The sequence below is a fragment of the Lepisma saccharinum genome, chromosome 25, assembly GCF_977018435.1.
Source record: "Lepisma saccharinum chromosome 25, izLepSacc3.1, whole genome shotgun sequence".
Taxonomy (NCBI): Eukaryota; Metazoa; Arthropoda; class Insecta; order Zygentoma; family Lepismatidae; genus Lepisma; species Lepisma saccharinum.
In genome coordinates, this window is record NC_139253.1 from 24,646,893 (window position 1) to 24,667,016 (window position 20,124).

The window sequence follows — 20,124 nt, forward strand, 5'->3', positions numbered from 1 at the left end:
GTTTAAGTGTAGCCAAATCTGCCTGAGGAGGGCTCATACTTTATCGCGCCAATATTATCATCAATTACACTACTCCTGCAGACACCTAACCTAACAATGCTAAAATCAAGAAATCACCTGACGTCAAAACACAATGTTGACCACGCGTTGTGCGATAAGAGAGACCCCTTAGGGTACAACGCTGTATTTAGGGCAACGGAACGATCGAAATTCTTTTGGTACAGTGGGTACACAACGAGCCTGGCGCAGCCGAGAAAATGAACAGTTTGTCATATTAGCGATTTGGTATCATTATGATTTAACAACTAATTAACTAAATTTTGCCACATTGAGTGAAGATGAACAGTGACCAGCGAAAACCGAATCCGGCAATCGCACTGTATAGAAAACAACTCCAGTTGCATTCTAAATATGACTGTGTCGTGTTTGAACTTGTTTTGGTAAGTTCTGTCTCAGTATTGTATTGCTTTTTTCTATATTCAATTATATTAAGTATGTAGATTTCAAATTTGGTCTTTCTACTAATTAATAAAACAGAGAAAGAAGGGCCCAAGTTCCTTTTGTTTTATTGCGATTTCATCATGCTAGGTATGCATTTTTTAAATGGTTCGATTTCGATTTACGTCTGTTAACAATAACATACACTACGGAGTTTTAGCCATTGCTTACTGTGGTTCTTTGACACTGGTTTTTCACTTCCATGTATTTCTAAATAATTCCCTTAGCATTTTAATAATAACCCTAAATGCTTTCGTTGTTAGGTTTGGCAGGTCAGGCTTAGTTCTCTTAGCATTAAAATAATATTCCTAAATACTTTCTACCCTAGTATTTTAACAATAATTCTGGTTATTTTTTTTGGTTAGGTTAGGCGGATCGACCACATCGACCCATGTTTGGTTTTTCTTGACACCTTTTGTGCATGAATTATCCACACATTAATAATGATATTTTGGTACTAGTTTACTATCCTTCGGACACATTTATTTATTTTTACAGAAGAAACTACTTACTGTAATAAGTTCCTGTAGCATTGTCGAACATCGGGAAAGTGTTTTGTGTGATGTGGGAATGTTTCATAGCTGAAATTCATGTTGTTCGTTGAAAATTAATTCTCCGACGGAGAATAGCTAGCCCCACGAACCATTGGCACGTGGATAGGTTAGTTCTGTTAGGTTAGGAAACATAGTTAAAATTCGGTGTCGTGTTAGTATCAGGATCTAGAAATTGGAAATAATTGCGAACCATTGGCGCTAGCCCCACGAACCATTGGCACGTGGTTAGGTTAGTTCTGTTAGGTTAGGAAAGATAGTTCAAATTTCATCAAAACAACGTTGATACACCTTCAGGAATGTTCCGCGAAGCAGATACGTAAGTACGAATGTCAAAAATTGACGAAACGAAAAAATTAGAGGTGTCCGAAGGATAGTAAATTTTTACCGTAAAGTAGTACCATTTACAACACCGGAAATCTCTTCAATTGCTTTCAAATTTGGCATACTCACTAATTTTGGCTTCGTAATCACGAATCTGCAGTTAAAATTTGGCGGTCACTTCTAGAAATTGCAAAATAAGCCGAAATAAGTGGGTCCGTGAACGGAGTAAACACCCTTGATTTATGAAGAAAACAACAATTTTTTGCAATGATTAGCATTTCAAAACTATGTTTATCATGACCCTGAATTTTAATATGCTTGCCTAACCTAACTTTACCGTGAATGGTTCGTGGGGCAAACATGTTTTCCACCTTTACGCAAGATGCCATTTTCTCAAATGCAAATCAATGCTCCATGCAACATGTCTCACTTATTGCACAACACTTGAGCAACGTTGTGCCTGCGATGGCCAGGGCCTACATACAGACTGCCAGCCTCACTCCGACCTGCTGAGGTGCGAGATCATCCAACCAGTTAGGGGGTGACATCTGGTCAGCACGACAAACTCCCGGTCATTCTTGTATGTTTTTCATGACTGGGTTGTGCTACTTATTCATAGTTTACCATTTTCCTCACAATGGTGGGTGGCCACTGGGCCCATACACAGGCCAAAATCTTTGGAGAAAAGGTATTACACTTCCCCTAGGAGACTTGAATGTGTGTGCATCCCAAAGCATGACCGCACGGCCATGGTGTGGAACAAAAAGGCAGAAAGAACCACATTTTTTTTAAAAAAAAAGTGAGAATGCAACAATTTTCTCAATGTGTCATGCTATTTTGTGTGTGTTTCATACATTATCAATTACTCATGCTGGTTCTCTTGCCAAACACATTGATTGGTTGGGTCACGATCTTGCAACTTAGGGAGAATTCACACTGAAGAGACACGCAACACGAGAGTTTCACACCGAAGAGATAAGATGCACACGGCAAGCGACACTGCTTTCTATGCTCAGTTTGCATGATTGTACCAATGTAATTCCATTAATCAGTTTATTAATCACCCGGAAAAAAACGTAACGAGACATTGTTACATGTAAATTACGTTGTAAAAGTTGTGCAAGTTATTGAAACTTGGGAGAGGCATGTAATTAAATATTGATAAATAAATTCTAGCATAATCATAAAGAGTAATAATAGTTTGACTACGTGTAGGATTGTTGACAAATATAAAAATATCGAAGACAAAATGGTAACGCCGACTCCTTGTAATTAAGTGATCCCAGGTTCGATAACCGGTGGAGGCACCGGGCAGATCTAGTTCTGATTAGTCTATTTCTGCATACAATTTACTTCAAAAACCAAAAATTCACAACTCAAATATGATATTGGGATTATGATAGTTGTCAACCACTTTCAGCAGAACCTTTCGCTGCTCAGTATAGTTGATACGAGGGCACGGTATCAGGTCGCAGCCTTGCGGTTGAGAAATAATGAACTAGAGTACTTTACCATGTTGACTAATATATTTTGGACTAAAGTGCCTCAATATGCTGGCTTTTTCAAATAAAAGCAGTCAGATAAATGCCAAAACACGGCTTATTTACACGATGTTGAAGGCAAATTACAGACGATAACTGCATCAAAAAACTTGATAAAGCGAAGAGAACGTTGTGTTTAAATCTTAAAACATTGTGCATATCGATACTTTATTATATCAGCAAATTAGAGGTTCAAATATGATTCCGGCTGGGCTATCTTCCAGAGTCTAAATATAGCTCGTTGCAATGAAGCATTCACTGCGCATACGTGAACAACAAACTATATACCTGCATGATATTGAGAAAATGGCATAGTCCGAGAGACATGTAAGCGACACATGCATCTTGCCGTGTCTCTTTGGTTCGAAAGGTTGCATTGATTACTGAGTGTTGGCTTCCAAGCGATACGTGTCTTGTGTTGCGTGTCTCTTCAGTGTGAATTATCCCTTAAAGAGCTCGAGTCCTGGACTAGACATCGGCTTCTCATGAATCCCCATCACCTGTTTCATGCAAACATCGGAAAAGTAATGCCAAATAATTGAGAGTAAAGGAATCCATTCATAATTTGGGTTCTTTTTAATACATCTTATTAAGTACACAACTGAAATTTTAGGTCTTATTATTTTTGTGTAATAATAATTTTAATACATGGGTGAAAGACATGCCAATTGCTCTTTTGAAAAATTGAGGTGACACTTTGCAATAGATAGTATAGCACATTTGGTACTTCAGTAATATCAATGAACTGTAGTAAATATAAGCTTATAAATATAGTTTTGAAAGTATTTTAGTATTGGTAGTTGCTATCCTCTGTTCAAATTACATAAAGTAAGATATAGATGGATACATATACATTTTAACATTTTGCTCTGTAATAAGTAATTATGAATGTATTTAAAAGTACTGTGTATTGGTTACTTGCTTCACTAAATTAGGTATCTAGTCATCATTTTAACCTCATCATGGTAATTAATATGGAAAAAAAATTAGAACTAAAATGAAACAGAACTGCCAGAGCATTTCTGATTCACAGAAGATAATTCTTGATGCACCAAATCTAAATGACGTACAAGAAGCAACATGTGAGTTAATGACTTTAATGTATTTGTCATCATTGTAATTCAGTTATAAACTGTTTAAATATCTAATTGCATATGAAAATGCTATGACGGTACGAGGATTGCTTTTTAAATATGTTTCTTACAATTATAATTACCACTGTGTCCTTTTTACAGCTTGGATAGAAATACGTTTCCATGGGAAGAAAGAAGCAACATAAATTGAAGACAAGTTTGTCTCAGAAAGGAAAGAAACCAGTAGATAAAACTGTCACTATCGTAGAAGATTTAACAGTTGAAACTAAACCTAAAGTTAATAAGCCATCTGCACTGATAGACCTTGTAAATGAGGTACCTGAAGATGAAGATATTCCAATAATTGACCTTTCCCGTGAGGATGAAGACGACCTGTCTTTAAGTGAAAATATTAATAAGAGCTCAATTCCACATCCCAAGAGGTATAAAAACATTGCCAGTGTTAGTGCTCTTGCATCAGACGAAATACAGGCTGAAAGCAACTCGTCTTCTGACACCATAAGACATACAGAATACTATATGTCCTCTGATGATTTCTTACCTGATGCTTTAAGAATTAATGCCTGGAATTACATTGCAAAATGTGCCACATATAGAGTGAGAGAAACAGTTGATTGCATAAGTAAAGATTAAAGACATTTCTTTTAGACTTCACAATGGCTTCCCGTGTTGTTGTTCTAATAGATATGGACTGTTTTTATTGTCAGGTTGAAGTTAGATTGAATCCTTCCTTAAAAGGCAAACCATTAGCAGTTGTACAATACAATACTTGGAAAGGAGGAGGGTGAGTGTTGTTAATAATAAATATCTAAAAATTAGTGGATTATTTGGGGTTTTAAGAATTGTTATCTTTCTAAACACATTCATGCCCAGCTCTGGTACCACATCAGACCTCCCCCCAAAGTCATGTGGTGCACCCTTTTTGTTTGCTAATCAACATGGGGGAGAAAATCTGATAAAATGCTAAATGACCATAGCCGTTTATGGGCAAAAAAACAAGCACATATCTTAACATGATCATGGTCGTTTACGGGCGGGAATGTGTTAACTTTAGAGGAGGTTAAAATTATAATATATAATAACTGTTTAATTGTAGATTTAGTTATTTTAAAGGATATTAAAATTGTGTTCACAGTTCGATGAGTGAAAGTTCACAGTTGGGTGAGTGAAATTTGACCATTTCTGTTAAATCAATAGAGAACCTGAGTTATCTTTTTGTGTGTGCATGCTTACACCCTTCTGCACATGTAGATATGTGTGACCAATAAATCAGATTCCCCCAGTTATTTATCAAAATGTTACAAAATTGAAGGACAGAACTGACAATCATATTAAAACAACATATTTATCTCTGATGCTTTGCTTTGTACTTGTTAAAATTAATCAGTGAAAATAGCTAGTAAGGCAGGATACTTGACAATAAATTTATGTAACCCATAAATTGCATTGAAAAAAAACTATATTTGCTTGGATGTTTCAAAGCATCTTCTTCCAGTGTGTAAAAGTGTTGCATTAAAATACCAGTTACTGTATTACAACATAGATTGTGCTTTATTTGTAAGTGAATATAAACAAGTGATATATATATTTACTTCATTGTGAATCATTAATGATTTTTCTCATTAAAAATTATATTTGAGCACTGTTGTGCTGTTTACCAATGGGGACTATACCTAGCACCAGTGATTTATCCACACACCAACCCAATTACCTCCCTAAATTTTCTCAACATTCCCCCTAAAATTTTTCACGAAGGATTGATTTATGGTCATTTTTGGCTCTAAAATATATCATTTTAACCCCACTTTGTAAATATGAACTTACACCTTCATTATTTATTTTCCATAAGGTTACAAATAATGTGTTTTACTTCCAGAATTATAGCAGTAAACTATGAAGCCCGTGCCTTTGGAGTTACACGTCATATGAGAGGAAATGAAGCCAAGAAAATATGCCCAGATATAATTCTAGTGAGAGTGTCAGAAGTTAGGGGAAAAGCAGATTTAGCTAAGTAATAATCAATTTTAATAATTTGATTTGAATTGCCCAAACATCTATGTGTAGTGCACTGAAAATTATTTGAGGAATTTAAAAATTACTTTTTGAAATTATTGACATTTGTACATAAGAGAGGGCTCATAACAAGAGCATAGTGGGTGGGCACCTGCCAAACTCAAATCATGCTACTGAAGTTTCAAAGTAATTGAATGTGGGAAAGAAATGAAAAGGGGAAAAAAAGTTCATGAAAATTGGCTTAATCCCTACAGCTATTCAGTGATATCAATCAAGATGTACACATATTGCACCTGGTGGAGAAACAGATTCATGACAAAATATCTTGTAGAGCATAGAATATTGAGTTATTTTTCACCCATTATTGATAAATTGAAAAATGTATATGTGTATACTTTTTTTTTCTTTCCTGTGTTAAAATATGAGAAAACAATTAATTATAGGGGAGGCGATACAGTTACACACCAATTGTGCATTTATTTCAATATTGCCCAAATGGGCACTGCTACTAAAAAAGACCTCGGTGTATCCAAGAGTATGAATTTCTCACCATGTTGCAAGTGAAAGTGTTTTTTATGTTGATTATTAAGCTGGACACGATGTTTGAAAAATATGATCAGTAAGAATTTTCGGAATCGCATGTATTCCTTATGGGGAATCAACTTCAACATCAAGTTACGGCTAATCAAATGGAAGTTTCAACTTTTCCACTGGTGAAATGCATCTTCAAACTGCCCTCTTCCCGTTGACATATTTTTCTATTCCATCGGAAGTTTTATATTCCCAAGAGAACGAATCAAATCCTACTCCAATGTGATCAATGCTTTTCTCCTTGCCTCCTGGCAGTGTTCCCAAACCTGATGCACATAAAAGAACTAAATTTCACCTTAAATGGAGTTAAAACTTACTTTCATGGAGCTAGATTTACGAAGGCTGGATAAAGTGCCTCCTAGGGTAATGTTAGTTGTCAAAGGGGTTGGGGCACTGCTATTATCGTTAACTCTAAATTGATGACAATTTATTCTTAGTTTTCAACATCTAGATCTGTCAGCATCGCCCATCTCAATAATCCACTGATGGTCGTATGAAATTGAAAATAAAGAATTCCCTGATAACAATATTATGTCAATTTCACGTCAAACACTGCGCTATATAAATAGTAGCTGGGGAGATAAGAGGGAGTGGGGCTATGCAGCCAATATAACAATATCACGTCACGTGCAAAATGTATAATTATGACAAGAGTTGGTCTATGTGGGCCGGAACCAGTGCACAGTGATCCAGAATGCGAAAAAAGTCGGCAAAAATAGAAATTTTGACTTTTCAGTAAGGGGATAAAACATTACCACTTCTGTAAACAAGTCATGAAACTGCCATGAATTTTTTTCTCTAAATTTATTCTTTGTTCTTGTTTTCGGGCCTCGAAATGGCGGTCCGTGAAAATAGAATCTTCGGAATATTTTGTACATATTTTTAAAACTTGTTGTAGCAATTATTTTTTCGCCAGACAATATAATTGTGCTAGATAGACTCACAACTTCTCAGTAATGCACAGAAAAAGAACAGATATTTGAATTACAATAAAATATAATGATTTTATTTTTGACTTGAAAATACAAAAGTTATGTTGAGTTAACATAGCTTTTGCTGCTATTTCCCGCGATTATTTCTAAAGCAAAGGATACTTTAAAGTATTGTAAAAACTGTATGGGAGAAAAGTTTTGTTACTTTTTGCTATTTTTGACAAATTTAGCTTATTTGTGAACGTGTGCTCCTTTGTTAATGGGTCAGCTGGCAACCCTGAATCAAGCGTGGTCACGTGTGCACGCGCTAGGGGAATAGGTTGTGTCTGATTTTTTATCAGCTGAAGCTTAATACTACTTAATATAGAAGTAGTGCAGTGTAACAGAAATTTATTAAAAAGTCCCAACAACCCCTATCTTTCAAAACCTTCATCAACACTTTCCCTAAAATTTTCACCAAAGACTTGGCTATGTAAATATTACCCAGAAGCAAAATTACTTCGTAAATCCGAGTTATAATTACATTAAAGTATTTGATTAACAATATTTTATTGGTTAAACTGATTGTATTAATTTTGAACATCTTTATTGTATTTGACAATATTGCAAAAAATCAGAGAAAAGATCATGTTTGAATACCAAGCTGAAATGCAGGAGCGCATGTCTGGGTGAAATTTACACAGGCGATGTTTCTTCGGCCCTGTGAGGGAAACTAACGAAGCCTCATAGCTGATTGAAGGTTTTGACTAGGGCTCGGAATTGAGGAAAAATCCTTATTTTTTTCCTAGTGTCCGAAGATGAGGCCCAACATAATATATGTTCATTTTGGCTCATTGTAGGCCAGAAAAAGGTGGGTTATATTTGACTTTTTTTTGCCTTTTTCGGCGATTTTTGGCTTATTGGTCCTTTTTTAGTTTTTTTTTTTTTTTTTTTTAGGTCTTAACAGCTTTTTTTTGCAACTTCACCTTCTTTCGACTACGTTTTTACTCCCATTCTCAATTCGAATCATCATCAGTTCATCACCTCAAACATCCTTTCTGTAGTAAGGAAATAAAAAAAAGAAAGAAAGAAATATATTTGAACCATCCCTGAAACGAAAGAAAAACATTTTTGGACGACTGAAGCAGGTACGGTACAAGGTCCTTTAACCGTAACTTGTCTGGAAGGTCATGCTGTTAAGTGGTAACTTTCTCTTGTTTTGAAGCTTTCAGCAGGGTGTATACGACCAGACAGCACGTGCCTGCAAAGATCTCAAGTCAGATAAGGATAACTGAAGTTATTAATTAATTTGGATCACATTTATACGTCCTTTTTCTGTTTTTAGGTCCTTTTTTTTATATTTTTATGTCTTTTTTTTGGCAATTTATAGGACTTCAACTTCTGAGCCCTAGTCATGACATTAGAAAGTATTTACAGGAAAGGTACTGAGAAGGGTCACCTCGGGCACACTCATTGGTAAAGATGAAAGAAATATTTCAAATCTTTTGGGTCGTTTTTACCCAGTCATGTGTCCTTGTGGGTTAATGAGGATGGTGTGTCATAGAAATCCACGAAACATTATTCCTAAAAAATCTGATGAAAATAGAAATTATCAGACTAATCATTTGTTTCATTCGTGTTAGATTCTATAAATTTTAAAAATATCGCTTAAGATTGTGTTAAGACCTTTAGTGTTGATGTATCGCGGTGCTGCAGCAAAGTATTTTAAGGATATGAAAACTGTTGCTGAAAAGATAATTTTCTTAAAAATATTCACCCTATGCAATCTCAAAAGCAGATTATCAGTTTTGAAGAAAGTAGCGACAGAAATAATAGGTGATAAACTGAAGAGCTTCGCCGGGAAAATACGTCTGAGGAACTCGCATTCACAACCAAAGTACATTTAAAGGAAAAAAGAAAGATATTGCAACTAGTAAATAAATATTATTTAATGCCTTAAAATATATTAATTTATCACTTGAAAGTGATTTGATAGGAAGTCTGTTTTCCTCGCTTTAAACATTTATTTTGCATAAATTCATTTTAACGATACTTTTGACATTTATTATTACAATTATAATTATTGTTTTATTACTATCATTATAATCCTTATTTTCATTAGTTTTGTTATTTAATCTATTTCTGGAAATGTATTTCGGTTTCCAAGTGTATTGTCTGTGGCCGAGTGGTTAGCACATCACGCTGCGATGCCAAGGGTCCCGGGTTCGAATCCCGCTCGGGCTTGGTTGTTTGTGAATGTCCATTCATCAATTTCATCACTCATCCCCATCTTCGCAAATTAGCCAAGAGGCACAAAACTCGAAGTAAAATAAACTCGATCAATCAAACCAAGTGTATTGTTTAGTTTTACTGTGGTTTCAAGTGCACATTGAAATAGGTCAAAATTATACTTTTTGTATAAAAATCAAAATAATCAATCTCATGTGAATTCCGTGGACCCAAAGTGTGAATTATTCCATAAAATTTATAATCTTACACATTTGTATTGATTTAGGGGTCAAATAGGGAGCTCCTAATTATTGCCGGGTTTTTTCGCATTCCGGATCACTGTGCAGTGATGGCATCATAGTGGGTCACGGGGGGTGGGCGTCCCAGTTCACAGCCGAACGAGTGCATGAAAGAGCCAGATCTGGCTCCAAGAGAGCTAAGTTGGCACACTGTCAGGGACGGAAGAGCTTAGGAAGAGTCCCGTGGAGACTGTATCGCATGCCCTTAAGCTGATTTTATTATTCCTTTCCTCTATTAACACCACAACATAAGCAGACATATTGGGAAACATGACTAAGCCTAGTGTGGGTCTTTAAACCACCATAGCAATGTATAGTTATGTTACAAATTTTATTTTATTAATGTGTACTGGCTTATACTCTAACAGGGTAGTGCGAGGACCCTAAAATATATTTTTGCTTTGATTGCCCACAAACTTGTCAGCTTTTGCGTAATTGTAGTGTTGTTTTTTTTTAGAGTATTTTTATTTTTAAGAAATGAGCTCACATTTTTGCACAAGTAAATTTTCACACAACTGCAGATATGAAAATATTTTTACCTGCATTGAATAACTTTGAAGACTAAAATTCATTAGTTTCTGTTGCTGATAATCTTGAAGATGGCAAAAATATGAAATATAGTATTTTATTGGATGTCTTCTGTTTGTCAGACATGATAAGAGGCAAATACATAAAGATTTTTACCGTCTAGTATGGGATTTAAGAAAAAAATGCATGTTCAGATGTATCTTTGTGTCCTCACAGGTATAGAAATGCTGGTGATGAAGTTGCTGATGTCTTTTGCCAATTCAGTGACTGTGTGCAGAGAGCTAGTGTAGATGAGGCCTACATGGATTTGACCGAAGCTGTAGAAACTCGTTTGAAGGCTATGAAATGTGCTCAAGTGAAAGCTGAAGACTTGCCAAGCACATTCATAATTGGATATGATGATCCCAAGGATAACGGCGAAGGTATTTCACGTGTTCATTATTTGATAAGGCCATTTACGTGTGGTGAATGTTGGGACCAGTATTTCTTAGTGTCGTTTTTCAGGAGCTGCCTTAATATGCGGAGCTCCTGTGCAGCCAAAAGGTTAATGCTCTCTGTTGTCTTTGGTGCAAGCAGTCCCAGGTTTGATTCCCGGTGGGAGCCCCCAAAATTTCAGCATTGACCCAGCATTCTGGGGACAATTGGGAAGATAATTGCAAAGAAGTAATGGGCTCCTGTCTCCAAAAGCCAGAAAACAGTGGTGATGAGACTCAATGCGAAATGATGGGACACTGAAAAATACCACTCTGGCAGGCCTTGGCTCTTAAGAGGTCTATTGCACCATAGTGTTTAGTTTAGTTTGAATCGGGATGGTAAGTTACAGCATAGTTTGTGGTCCTTCACTTTATTTGGATTGTTTATGTTTTCGCCTGGCTGAGTTGTCATAAATGTTCATTGGTAGCAGAATAGTGTCCGCCCTGGAACCCCATTTGATTCCGATATATGTGGGAGAAATAGACCTCATTTGCTCTTAAGGGATCTGCAGAGGTAGCAAGAGTTGGTCTGTCAGGATAGGGAGCCTACAAGGTAATATGTAGGTGAATATACAGGAATAGAGCTGATCTGATGATGGATAGGTTGTTTGTGTAAAAATACATTTTTCAAATGGCTCGTAGCCTGGGAAAGGGGGTAATTTATCTTTCAGGAGGCTTCTCATGTTAAACTTAAGAGGGCTTGTGTTATCAAGACATTGGATTAATATGTATGCTGTATAAGAGATGGGAAGGAATGTTAATAAACTACATATGTTGCATATTTGTAGTCTAATTTCTGAAACCTGAAGGCTAGGTACATTAGAGAGTGTGCTTATACAATGCATTGTAGATGTAAGTAGCATAATGTGTGTTTTTTTTTTGAGAATCATAGGCTGCAAGATAAATTATACTCTAGACAATGGACAAAGGATGGAAAAGTATCTTTGAAACAACCTTTTCTACAAATTCTGAATCAGTTGGTAAAGATTATGTTGTGGCATTCAATGCTTTTGGCTCTGGGTAATAGTAGTAAATGTCAGTTTCTTAGATTTTAAAGCATGTGTTGCAAATAGAAGTATGTGATTTTCTAGAGATTAATCCCTTCTCTGTGTAATTTTCTGGCAAATATTGCGTAGTAATATTTTTAAGTAGCTACTGCTTCTGCACGATTCATCCAAGTATCATAGTTCATACGTCTTTCAAATGACACCACGCACATGTGTACATCAAGTATGAGGAAAGGGAAATCGGGGATAATTCGGGAAATTTCCCTCCGAAAAATCCCTTTTGGTAACTTTGCACCCCTCTGGACTGGCCCTGGATATAGGTACCACCCGATTATAATCGACCTTGAAAAATACTATGATCTATACGTAATGCGTCCGTCAAGTTTCTTTGCATATCTTCAATAGGTATGAGGGAAAAAATATTTCGCCATCCTATTTGACAATACTATTAGATACTCACAAACTCAAAAGCCAGCAATAAATCACCTACAGTGCAAATAATGCAACACCAAAAAAAAATATACATAAAGCAACTGACTAAACGCGGCACACAAACGAACTCATGTTTGCACTTTGTCAGCATAACACAAAAACAGTTTACTTTCCTCTGAACTATTACTTCTTCTTCTTTGTCGGCACTGAAAATCGTGACTAAATAAAGGTCGTTGTCTCTTAAATAGCAAAACATATTTTTCACCAACAAAAAATGTATTATTCCGTTCAACACAGGTTACTTCAGTCAGAGATGTTCGTAATATTACGTCGAACACAGGGAAGGGGTTAAGTACGTTATTCTTGGCTTGAATTTATTTTTGAAGCAAGCATGTTGGGACTGGTACTGGTAAGTAAAAGCTTTGGGATTGTTCCAGGAAACAAGATATTCTCAGCAATTGCAAAAACAGAAATGTAGGTTGAGTTTTTATGAACATGAGTTGTTCCCTAGTCCACAATAAAAGTTTCATGAACAATGGTCTAAAGAATACTGGTAATAAGCTAATTATGTATTTATAAACATTCAAAAATCAAAATGTTTACGTACATTTTGTTTTGTTTTATTCACAGAAAATTACAAAAGCGTGAAATTTTCAATGTTGACAATGGAAATTGAAAAATTATGTTGCAGGTTTACATTATATGAAATGAATGATATGGATCGAAAGTATTTTGATTTAATGTTCTCCAAAACTGCCAAGAAATGTATAGTGTAAATCACCAACCCTGAGACCTTCTGTAAACAAACTGTCTCACCGATTTGATGTATCACTGAACACGGAGACCTTCCCGAACGCATTGAACTCACCATGTTGAAAGTGCCACTACTTACCTGCTGTTCACATGATTATTTTTAGAAAATAACCAATGTTATAAAATATCATTATGTACACAAATCTCTAAGCTCATTGAAAGTTACAATGCATATTCCTACAAAATGTTCACACTTCTCTTGCCTTGCTATGTCACCAAGTTATTTTACGAAGTGCACTATATTTGGCGGAACAAAAATTGTTATTAGGATGCTTGTCAAAATTTTCAACCACAGACGCCCACCCAGTGTGGAATAACATGGGTACCTGGGGGAAACCCTGGGGGGTAAAGGCAGTCAGGGGCATGATGCTGATCACATCACCCCCACTCACGACTGGATCAAGAAAGTGTGGGACGTTACCCCTACACCCCCTATACGCCTTCATGGCATGGTGCTAAGCACAGGGGAACACTTTACATTTTTTTTTATATATAAATTTACGAACTTTCTTTGTCTTGTTTTGAGTATCATCAATATATTTATTGGACTTACAGCATTACAAATGGCTGTTTATGCCAATTATATATTTTATTTACATAAGATACAATTTACATAAAATGTACAAACAAATTTCAAACACACTCCTATCTATATCAAACCTTAGAAATATACATTATCATGTTATATAATTTTGTCTATAAAAAATGCAAGTAAAATATATTTAATTCGCATACAAGAAAGAAGCCAAATTTATGGGAAATGTTTACTGGTGCAAAGAGTTAACCATAAAGGTGAAGCAATAAGTACAAAACAAGGAGCATTGGGTTTAAAGTGGTACGTCATTAGTGGCAGCATATCCCATACTACAACTTGGCCGTTGTTTTACCTTACGTAATGAATGCTGTAACAACGCTGAATTTTTGTGTGGATTATTTTACTTTTATGAGTTTGCAATGCTTTCTGCATGCACGTGGTTTTGTTTACAGAAGGTCTCAGGGTTGGTGATTTGAACTTTAGTTATTATTTATAGCAACAATGGATGCCACAATATGCATTACACCTATTTGTATTAATATACATAAAAAATGTGATTTTCATGCTATACTTAGTAGCAAATTAGTAAGGTTGTATAGTATTTCAAAAGATTTTAAAACTGTCTACAATTCAAAATTGGAGGGAAAGTAAAAATGTTAATTTTTGAAAGTAAAAGTCATGCCTTACTTAATCAGTATTTCAATGCAGCATATTCTAATGAAAGAATTTTTGTTTTCATTTTCTAGAATCAAGACTCTCAGGCATGCAGCAGTTTTTACAGAATGTTTACAACAATGAGATGAGCAATACTCATGAAATTAAGCTTGCAGTTGGTGGTGTTATTGTTGAAGAAATGAGACAGGCAGTATTTGAGCAGACTGGGTTTCGTTGTTCAGCAGGAATTTCTTACAACAAGGTTTGTTGAATATGTATCCTTACTGAAGCAATAAATAATTTCTAAATGCTTGTAAGAATATGAGAGTGCATGAATATACAATTAACCCTTACATGCTGGCCGTCACATCCATGTAACCCTTGGTATTGTCCCTAATGCCAGCTGTAACACACATGTCACGAGTGTTGTGTGTCTTGGGAAGACCCTTTGTATCAGATAATGTTCACATGTTTCGAGTGACATGAGACTTGATGCATGTCAGTAGCCATTTTCCCACCGAAAAGAAAATAACGGTCCTTACACTGGAAATATTTTATTTTTTCTCCAAAAGTATCAGCTGCAAGTGCACAATTCTAGCCACGAGAATAGAACACATATCAGGCAGGCAATATGCAGGTACCATTTTGAAGAGTCACGTCATGGCATTACCTACGTGGGGGCCTGACAAAGTTCAAATTTCATTTTAAAAATAAGATTTTTTTTATTATTATTTTCGTCTTTTGTACTTGATAAATGAAAATTGTGTTTTTACACCACAGAATTATTACCTAGTCTGTACTGAACAAAACGAGGTATCATTTGTGCTCTAGTGTTCATAGTTTCCAAGATAAAAGTTATTATTTAAACCTTGGCGAATTTCAAATTTCCTGCTTGAAAACAATCCCGGTGTTTAGGCAAAACCAGAGAAATCAGCCACGGCATCTAAGGGTTAACTAACTAACTAACTCTCTAGCCTTCTTAAAACCCGAAGGTTCATGGCTGCAGCAACACAGGCCTTCCTGAGCAAGATCTATATACTATTTTCCATCCCTACCGATTTCCTTTAGGTCCATCTCAACGTTATCCCTCCATCTTCGTCTTGGCCTTCCTACAGGTCTCTTACCATCAGGTTTCCCAACAAGAATCCTGTAAACTCTTCTTTCCTCTGCAATTCGTGCCACATGGCCTGCCCACCTAAATCTCCTTGATTTAATCATTCTAATATTATCTGGACATGAATACAAATTATGTAGTTCTAAGTTATGTAACCTTCTTCACTCACCTGTCTCCTCATCCCTTTTAGGTCCTTATATTTTCCTAAGAATTTTATTTTCAAATACTCTCAATTTATGTTCCTCTTTCAATGTAAGGGACCAAGTTTCGCATCCATACAATAACACAGGCAAAATTACTGTTTTGTACATTTTAACTTTTAGTTTCTTAGATATTAAACGAGAAGACAAACGTTTATGAAGAGAAAAGTAACATGCATTTCCTGAATTAAGCCTGCAGTTCATTTCCTCTTTAATATCATTTTCATTTGTTAGTATTACTCCTAAGTACTTGAATTTGGAAACTGGTTCAAACGAGTTATTAATAATTAGATCTTGATTATTACCTAACACTTGGTTTCGACCTGTAAGCATATATTTAGTTTTCTCTTTGTTAACTTCCAAACCTATCTCTCTATCCGCTTTGAAAAATATTTTAGCATTATTCTTAATTCTATTTATATCATCCCCTAATAAGTCTACATCATCTGCATTTGCTAACAGTTGAGTCACACCATTTAATTTTAGTCCTCCGTTAGTTTCTTTTGCCTTCCTTACAGCGTATTCTAAGGCAAAATTAAAGAGCAATGGAGATAATGCATCTCCTTGTTTTAACCCATCATGAATTGTAAATTTGTCAGACATATTAATATCCACACGAATTTTACTTTCTGTTTCACTGGTGCATACTTTTATCATATTAGCAAGCTTCTTAGGTATTCCAAACTCAACTAATATATTATATAATTTATATAAGGGTTAACATGTAGTTTAAAATGTTATTTTGAAAATACAGGTCAATTTAGCTGCTGTCAGGTTGTCCAAACTTGACATGCATTCAATCTGGATATATGGCTGACTCAATGTTAACTTTATGTTCAAGGTTGGCGTTGCTATTTCTCTTTTGGTTACGTTAAGCTGCTTTACTACCTCTTTAGGCTAATCACGATGATAAAATAGATGATGGAAGTATTCAAACCTAGGCCCCATAGTGCTCTGTGATAGCCACTCTCTTATGCAGGCCAGTCAATTGTAACTAATGTTGGTGTATTTCACAGAATTTACTTCCATCATTAGGCTAACCATAATGAGAAAATGAAAGAGAATGCAGCAACGGAATGGAATAAATTAATGATAAGCTTTGTTTTTTAAATCAACTATCACAACAATGACATGGAATAACTGAAGAAACAGACAGAACCCTTATACCTAGAGGCACATATTTTTGGTAAATAAAAAAGCAAAATTTCGGTACAAAAACGGAGTCAATTTCAGGTTCAAAAGCGGTAAATAAAATATATCGGTGTTATAGCGGTGAAAAATTGGATGAAAAGTGGTATATAAAAAGACATTTTGGTTTTAAAATTGTGAATATAATCCTAAATTTGATTTAAAAGCTACACTTATTCCACTGAATTAACATTTCACTTCTAATAGCACATTTTTGTAGTTTTCAGAGTATTAAGTTTATTTCTGTGTAAAGAAGTCCATTTTTGCTTCTCCAATATTAACAGCAGATTTAATCAATTTTCCGGGAATTGCATAACTCTCACGATAATTCAGACCTGAGAAGGTGTCACGTCGGTGAATAAACCCTAAATTTCGTGTTTAAGAGTTAATTTCGCTTTTTGCAGTTCATTTCGCATTATTTCGTGACAAAACATGGTCACAAAATGCATCTCACACCTTTCAAAACATGAAAAATTAACACTACAATGTGTTTCTTCACATTCCGTTTTTTCGTCAAAAACGAAATATGCATGCCCCTACTTATAACCTTTAAACTTTATTGTAAATAGATATATCACAAATCTTACTGTATTTCATTGGTGTTTCTGGGAACTAATATTTGTATTCTACACAATGTTTAGGCCCTTCCAAACAGTCTTCATCTGGTGAGAAACAAATTAGAGGTAAGATGATACCTCTGGAATCGGTATCAGAAAATATCGGTTGGAATGAGTTGATCCCTTGTCAAAAGATGTTTCATAAACATTGCTCTAAAAAATATTGGTAATAACTTATAATTACTAATAAGAGAATTATGTACTTATAAACATTTCATAATCAAAATGTGTATCTACATCTGTACAGTGTTTTTTACTTACTTGACTTGACTTAATTCCTGTTGTTCCCTGTGGAACATAGGGCATCAACAAAGCATCTCCACCTGGTCCTACTGACGGCAATTCTCTTCACTGCATTCCAGCTCTTTCCTTCCTCCAAGGCCTCAGCGTGAACAGATCTTCACCACGTCTGTCTAGGCCTCCCTCTTTTCCTTCTTCCCTGCAGGTTCCAGTCTAGTGCCTCTCTCTCGACAGCCTCATTTTCCTTCCTCAACGTATGCCCTATCCAATTCCATTTTCGCCGCTTTATTTGTATGGACACCTTGGTTTCTCCAGATTTTCTCCAAAGTTCTTGGTTTTGAATCACTTCTGGCCAAAAGATATTCAAAATTTTTCTCAGGCAGCGATTGATGAAGGTCTGTAATTTAGAGGTAATCGTTTTTGTTACTTTCCATGTCTCAGACCCATACAACAGTACAGACTTAACATTACTTCGAAAAATACGAAGTTTGGTCTTCATAGATATCTTCTTGTTTTTCCATACTGGATAGAGCCTCACAAAGGTGCCATTTGCTTTTTGGATTCGTTGAGAAACATCCTGTGCCGCCCCTCCGTCTTTTGCCACCACACTACCCAAGTAAGTAAAGCTATCCACATTTTCAATAATCTCTTCACCAATATTAAACGGGTCTGTTTTTGTGGAGTTAATCCTCAGTGCCTTGGTCTTCTTGGAGTTAATCACAAGTCCTGCTTTTTTTGCACTTTCTATCAGATCTGCTAGTTTTGTTTGCATATCACCATGTGCTTCAGATAAGAAGCACAAATCGTCTGCAAAATCAAGGTCTTCTAGTCTGTTATTCAATCCCCATTGGATACCACGTCTTTTCCCTCCTATTACATTTCGCATCACTGCATCGATCACGATCAGGAACATTGTAGGTGATAATATACAACCTTGCCTCACTTCAGACTGCACATCTATTGGTTCAGATACACGGCCTTCATGTATAACTCTACATGTATAATCACGATAAGTTTCTCGGATAAGATCAAGAATTTTTGTGGGCACTCCATATCGTTTCACTTCCTTCCACATTGCATTTCTGTTGACCGAGTCAAATGCTTTCTCGAAGTCAACGAAAACTGTATAGAGACGAGATGACCATTCTATACATTGTTCCAAAATTATCCGCAAGGTGTTAATTTGATCAATACAGGAGCGATTTGGTCGAAACCCTGCCTGTTCTCTTCTGAGTCTCGAGTTAACATGCTCCTTAATTCTGTTTAGGATAACTCTAGTGAAGATCTTACTCGGAATGGACAGAAGTGCTATACCTCTCCAGTTGTCACACTTTGATGTATCCCCTTTTTTCGGTAGCTTCACCAACAGGCCACTCCTCCAGTCCTTAGGCATCACTCCCTCTATCCATATCTTCTCAAATAAGGGCTGCAACATATTTGCTGTGGTGTTTATATCACTTTTCAGCACTTCCGGTGGTATGTTGTCGACACCAGCTGCTTTACAATTACGTACCTCTCTCAGAGCCTGTTTAATCTCTCCTACTGTTGGAACATCAATCCTAATTCTTACACTGGGGCCAACATCACCATCATTATCATCTTCCTCTTCCCCCTGGTCTATCTGAGCATCCACAGAGCGATTAAGGGTTGCAGAGAAGTGCTCCTTCCAACGTTTCAGTTGGTCCTCGGTATTCGTAAGGAGGGTACCATCTTTACTTCTCACTGGTCGATTTCTCTGCATCTGTTTCCTTGACAGAACTTTTGTGATGTTGTACAGTTCTTTAAGATTCCTCTTTTTTGCTGCTTCCTCCGCCTGCTGAGACAGATTGTCTACCCAATTTCTTTGATCCCTACGAACACTACTCTTTACTTCTCGATCCTTCTCTGTATACTTTGTTTGCAATTCTGCCTTCCTTGCCCTTGTCCTGCTTGAGTTCATTGCCTCCTTAATTACTTTTCGCTCATTAATCCTTTCCCAGGTCTGCAGAGACGTCCAATCTTTTTTCCTCCTATCCTTGAAGCCCAGAACCTTTTCACTTACTTCTGCGAAGGCAGATCGAATTTTTGTCCATTCTCTTTCAATTGTTTCATTCTGCTCACTTTCATCGGTCAATACTTGGAACCGATTTCTCAGTTCAATCCTGAAGGTTTCCTGGAGATTCTTATCCTTCAATTTACTAACATCATACTGCTTCCTTGTCTGTTCCATTCTCTTCTTCTGAGCTTGAATTTTCATTTTAAAGTTAGCCACTACCAAATGATGATCACTCCC

At 36.0% G+C, this 20,124-nt stretch overlaps 1 protein-coding gene across 1 annotated transcript in view; it reads left to right on the forward strand.

Moving 5' to 3' along the window:
* The first annotated feature begins 223 nt into the window (after positions 1-223).
* The window catches only part of PolH (DNA polymerase eta), a 37,645-nt gene continuing 17,744 nt past the window's right edge, over positions 224-20,124 (forward strand). The window contains exons 1-5 of the mRNA XM_083111262.1: positions 224-440; positions 4,150-4,792; positions 5,885-6,019; positions 10,796-11,001; positions 14,586-14,755. Coding sequence (XP_082967388.1) covers positions 4,665-4,792; positions 5,885-6,019; positions 10,796-11,001; positions 14,586-14,755 — 639 coding nt within the window. The 5' untranslated portion in view covers positions 224-440; positions 4,150-4,664. The remainder of the gene's footprint in view (positions 441-4,149; positions 4,793-5,884; positions 6,020-10,795; positions 11,002-14,585; positions 14,756-20,124) is intronic.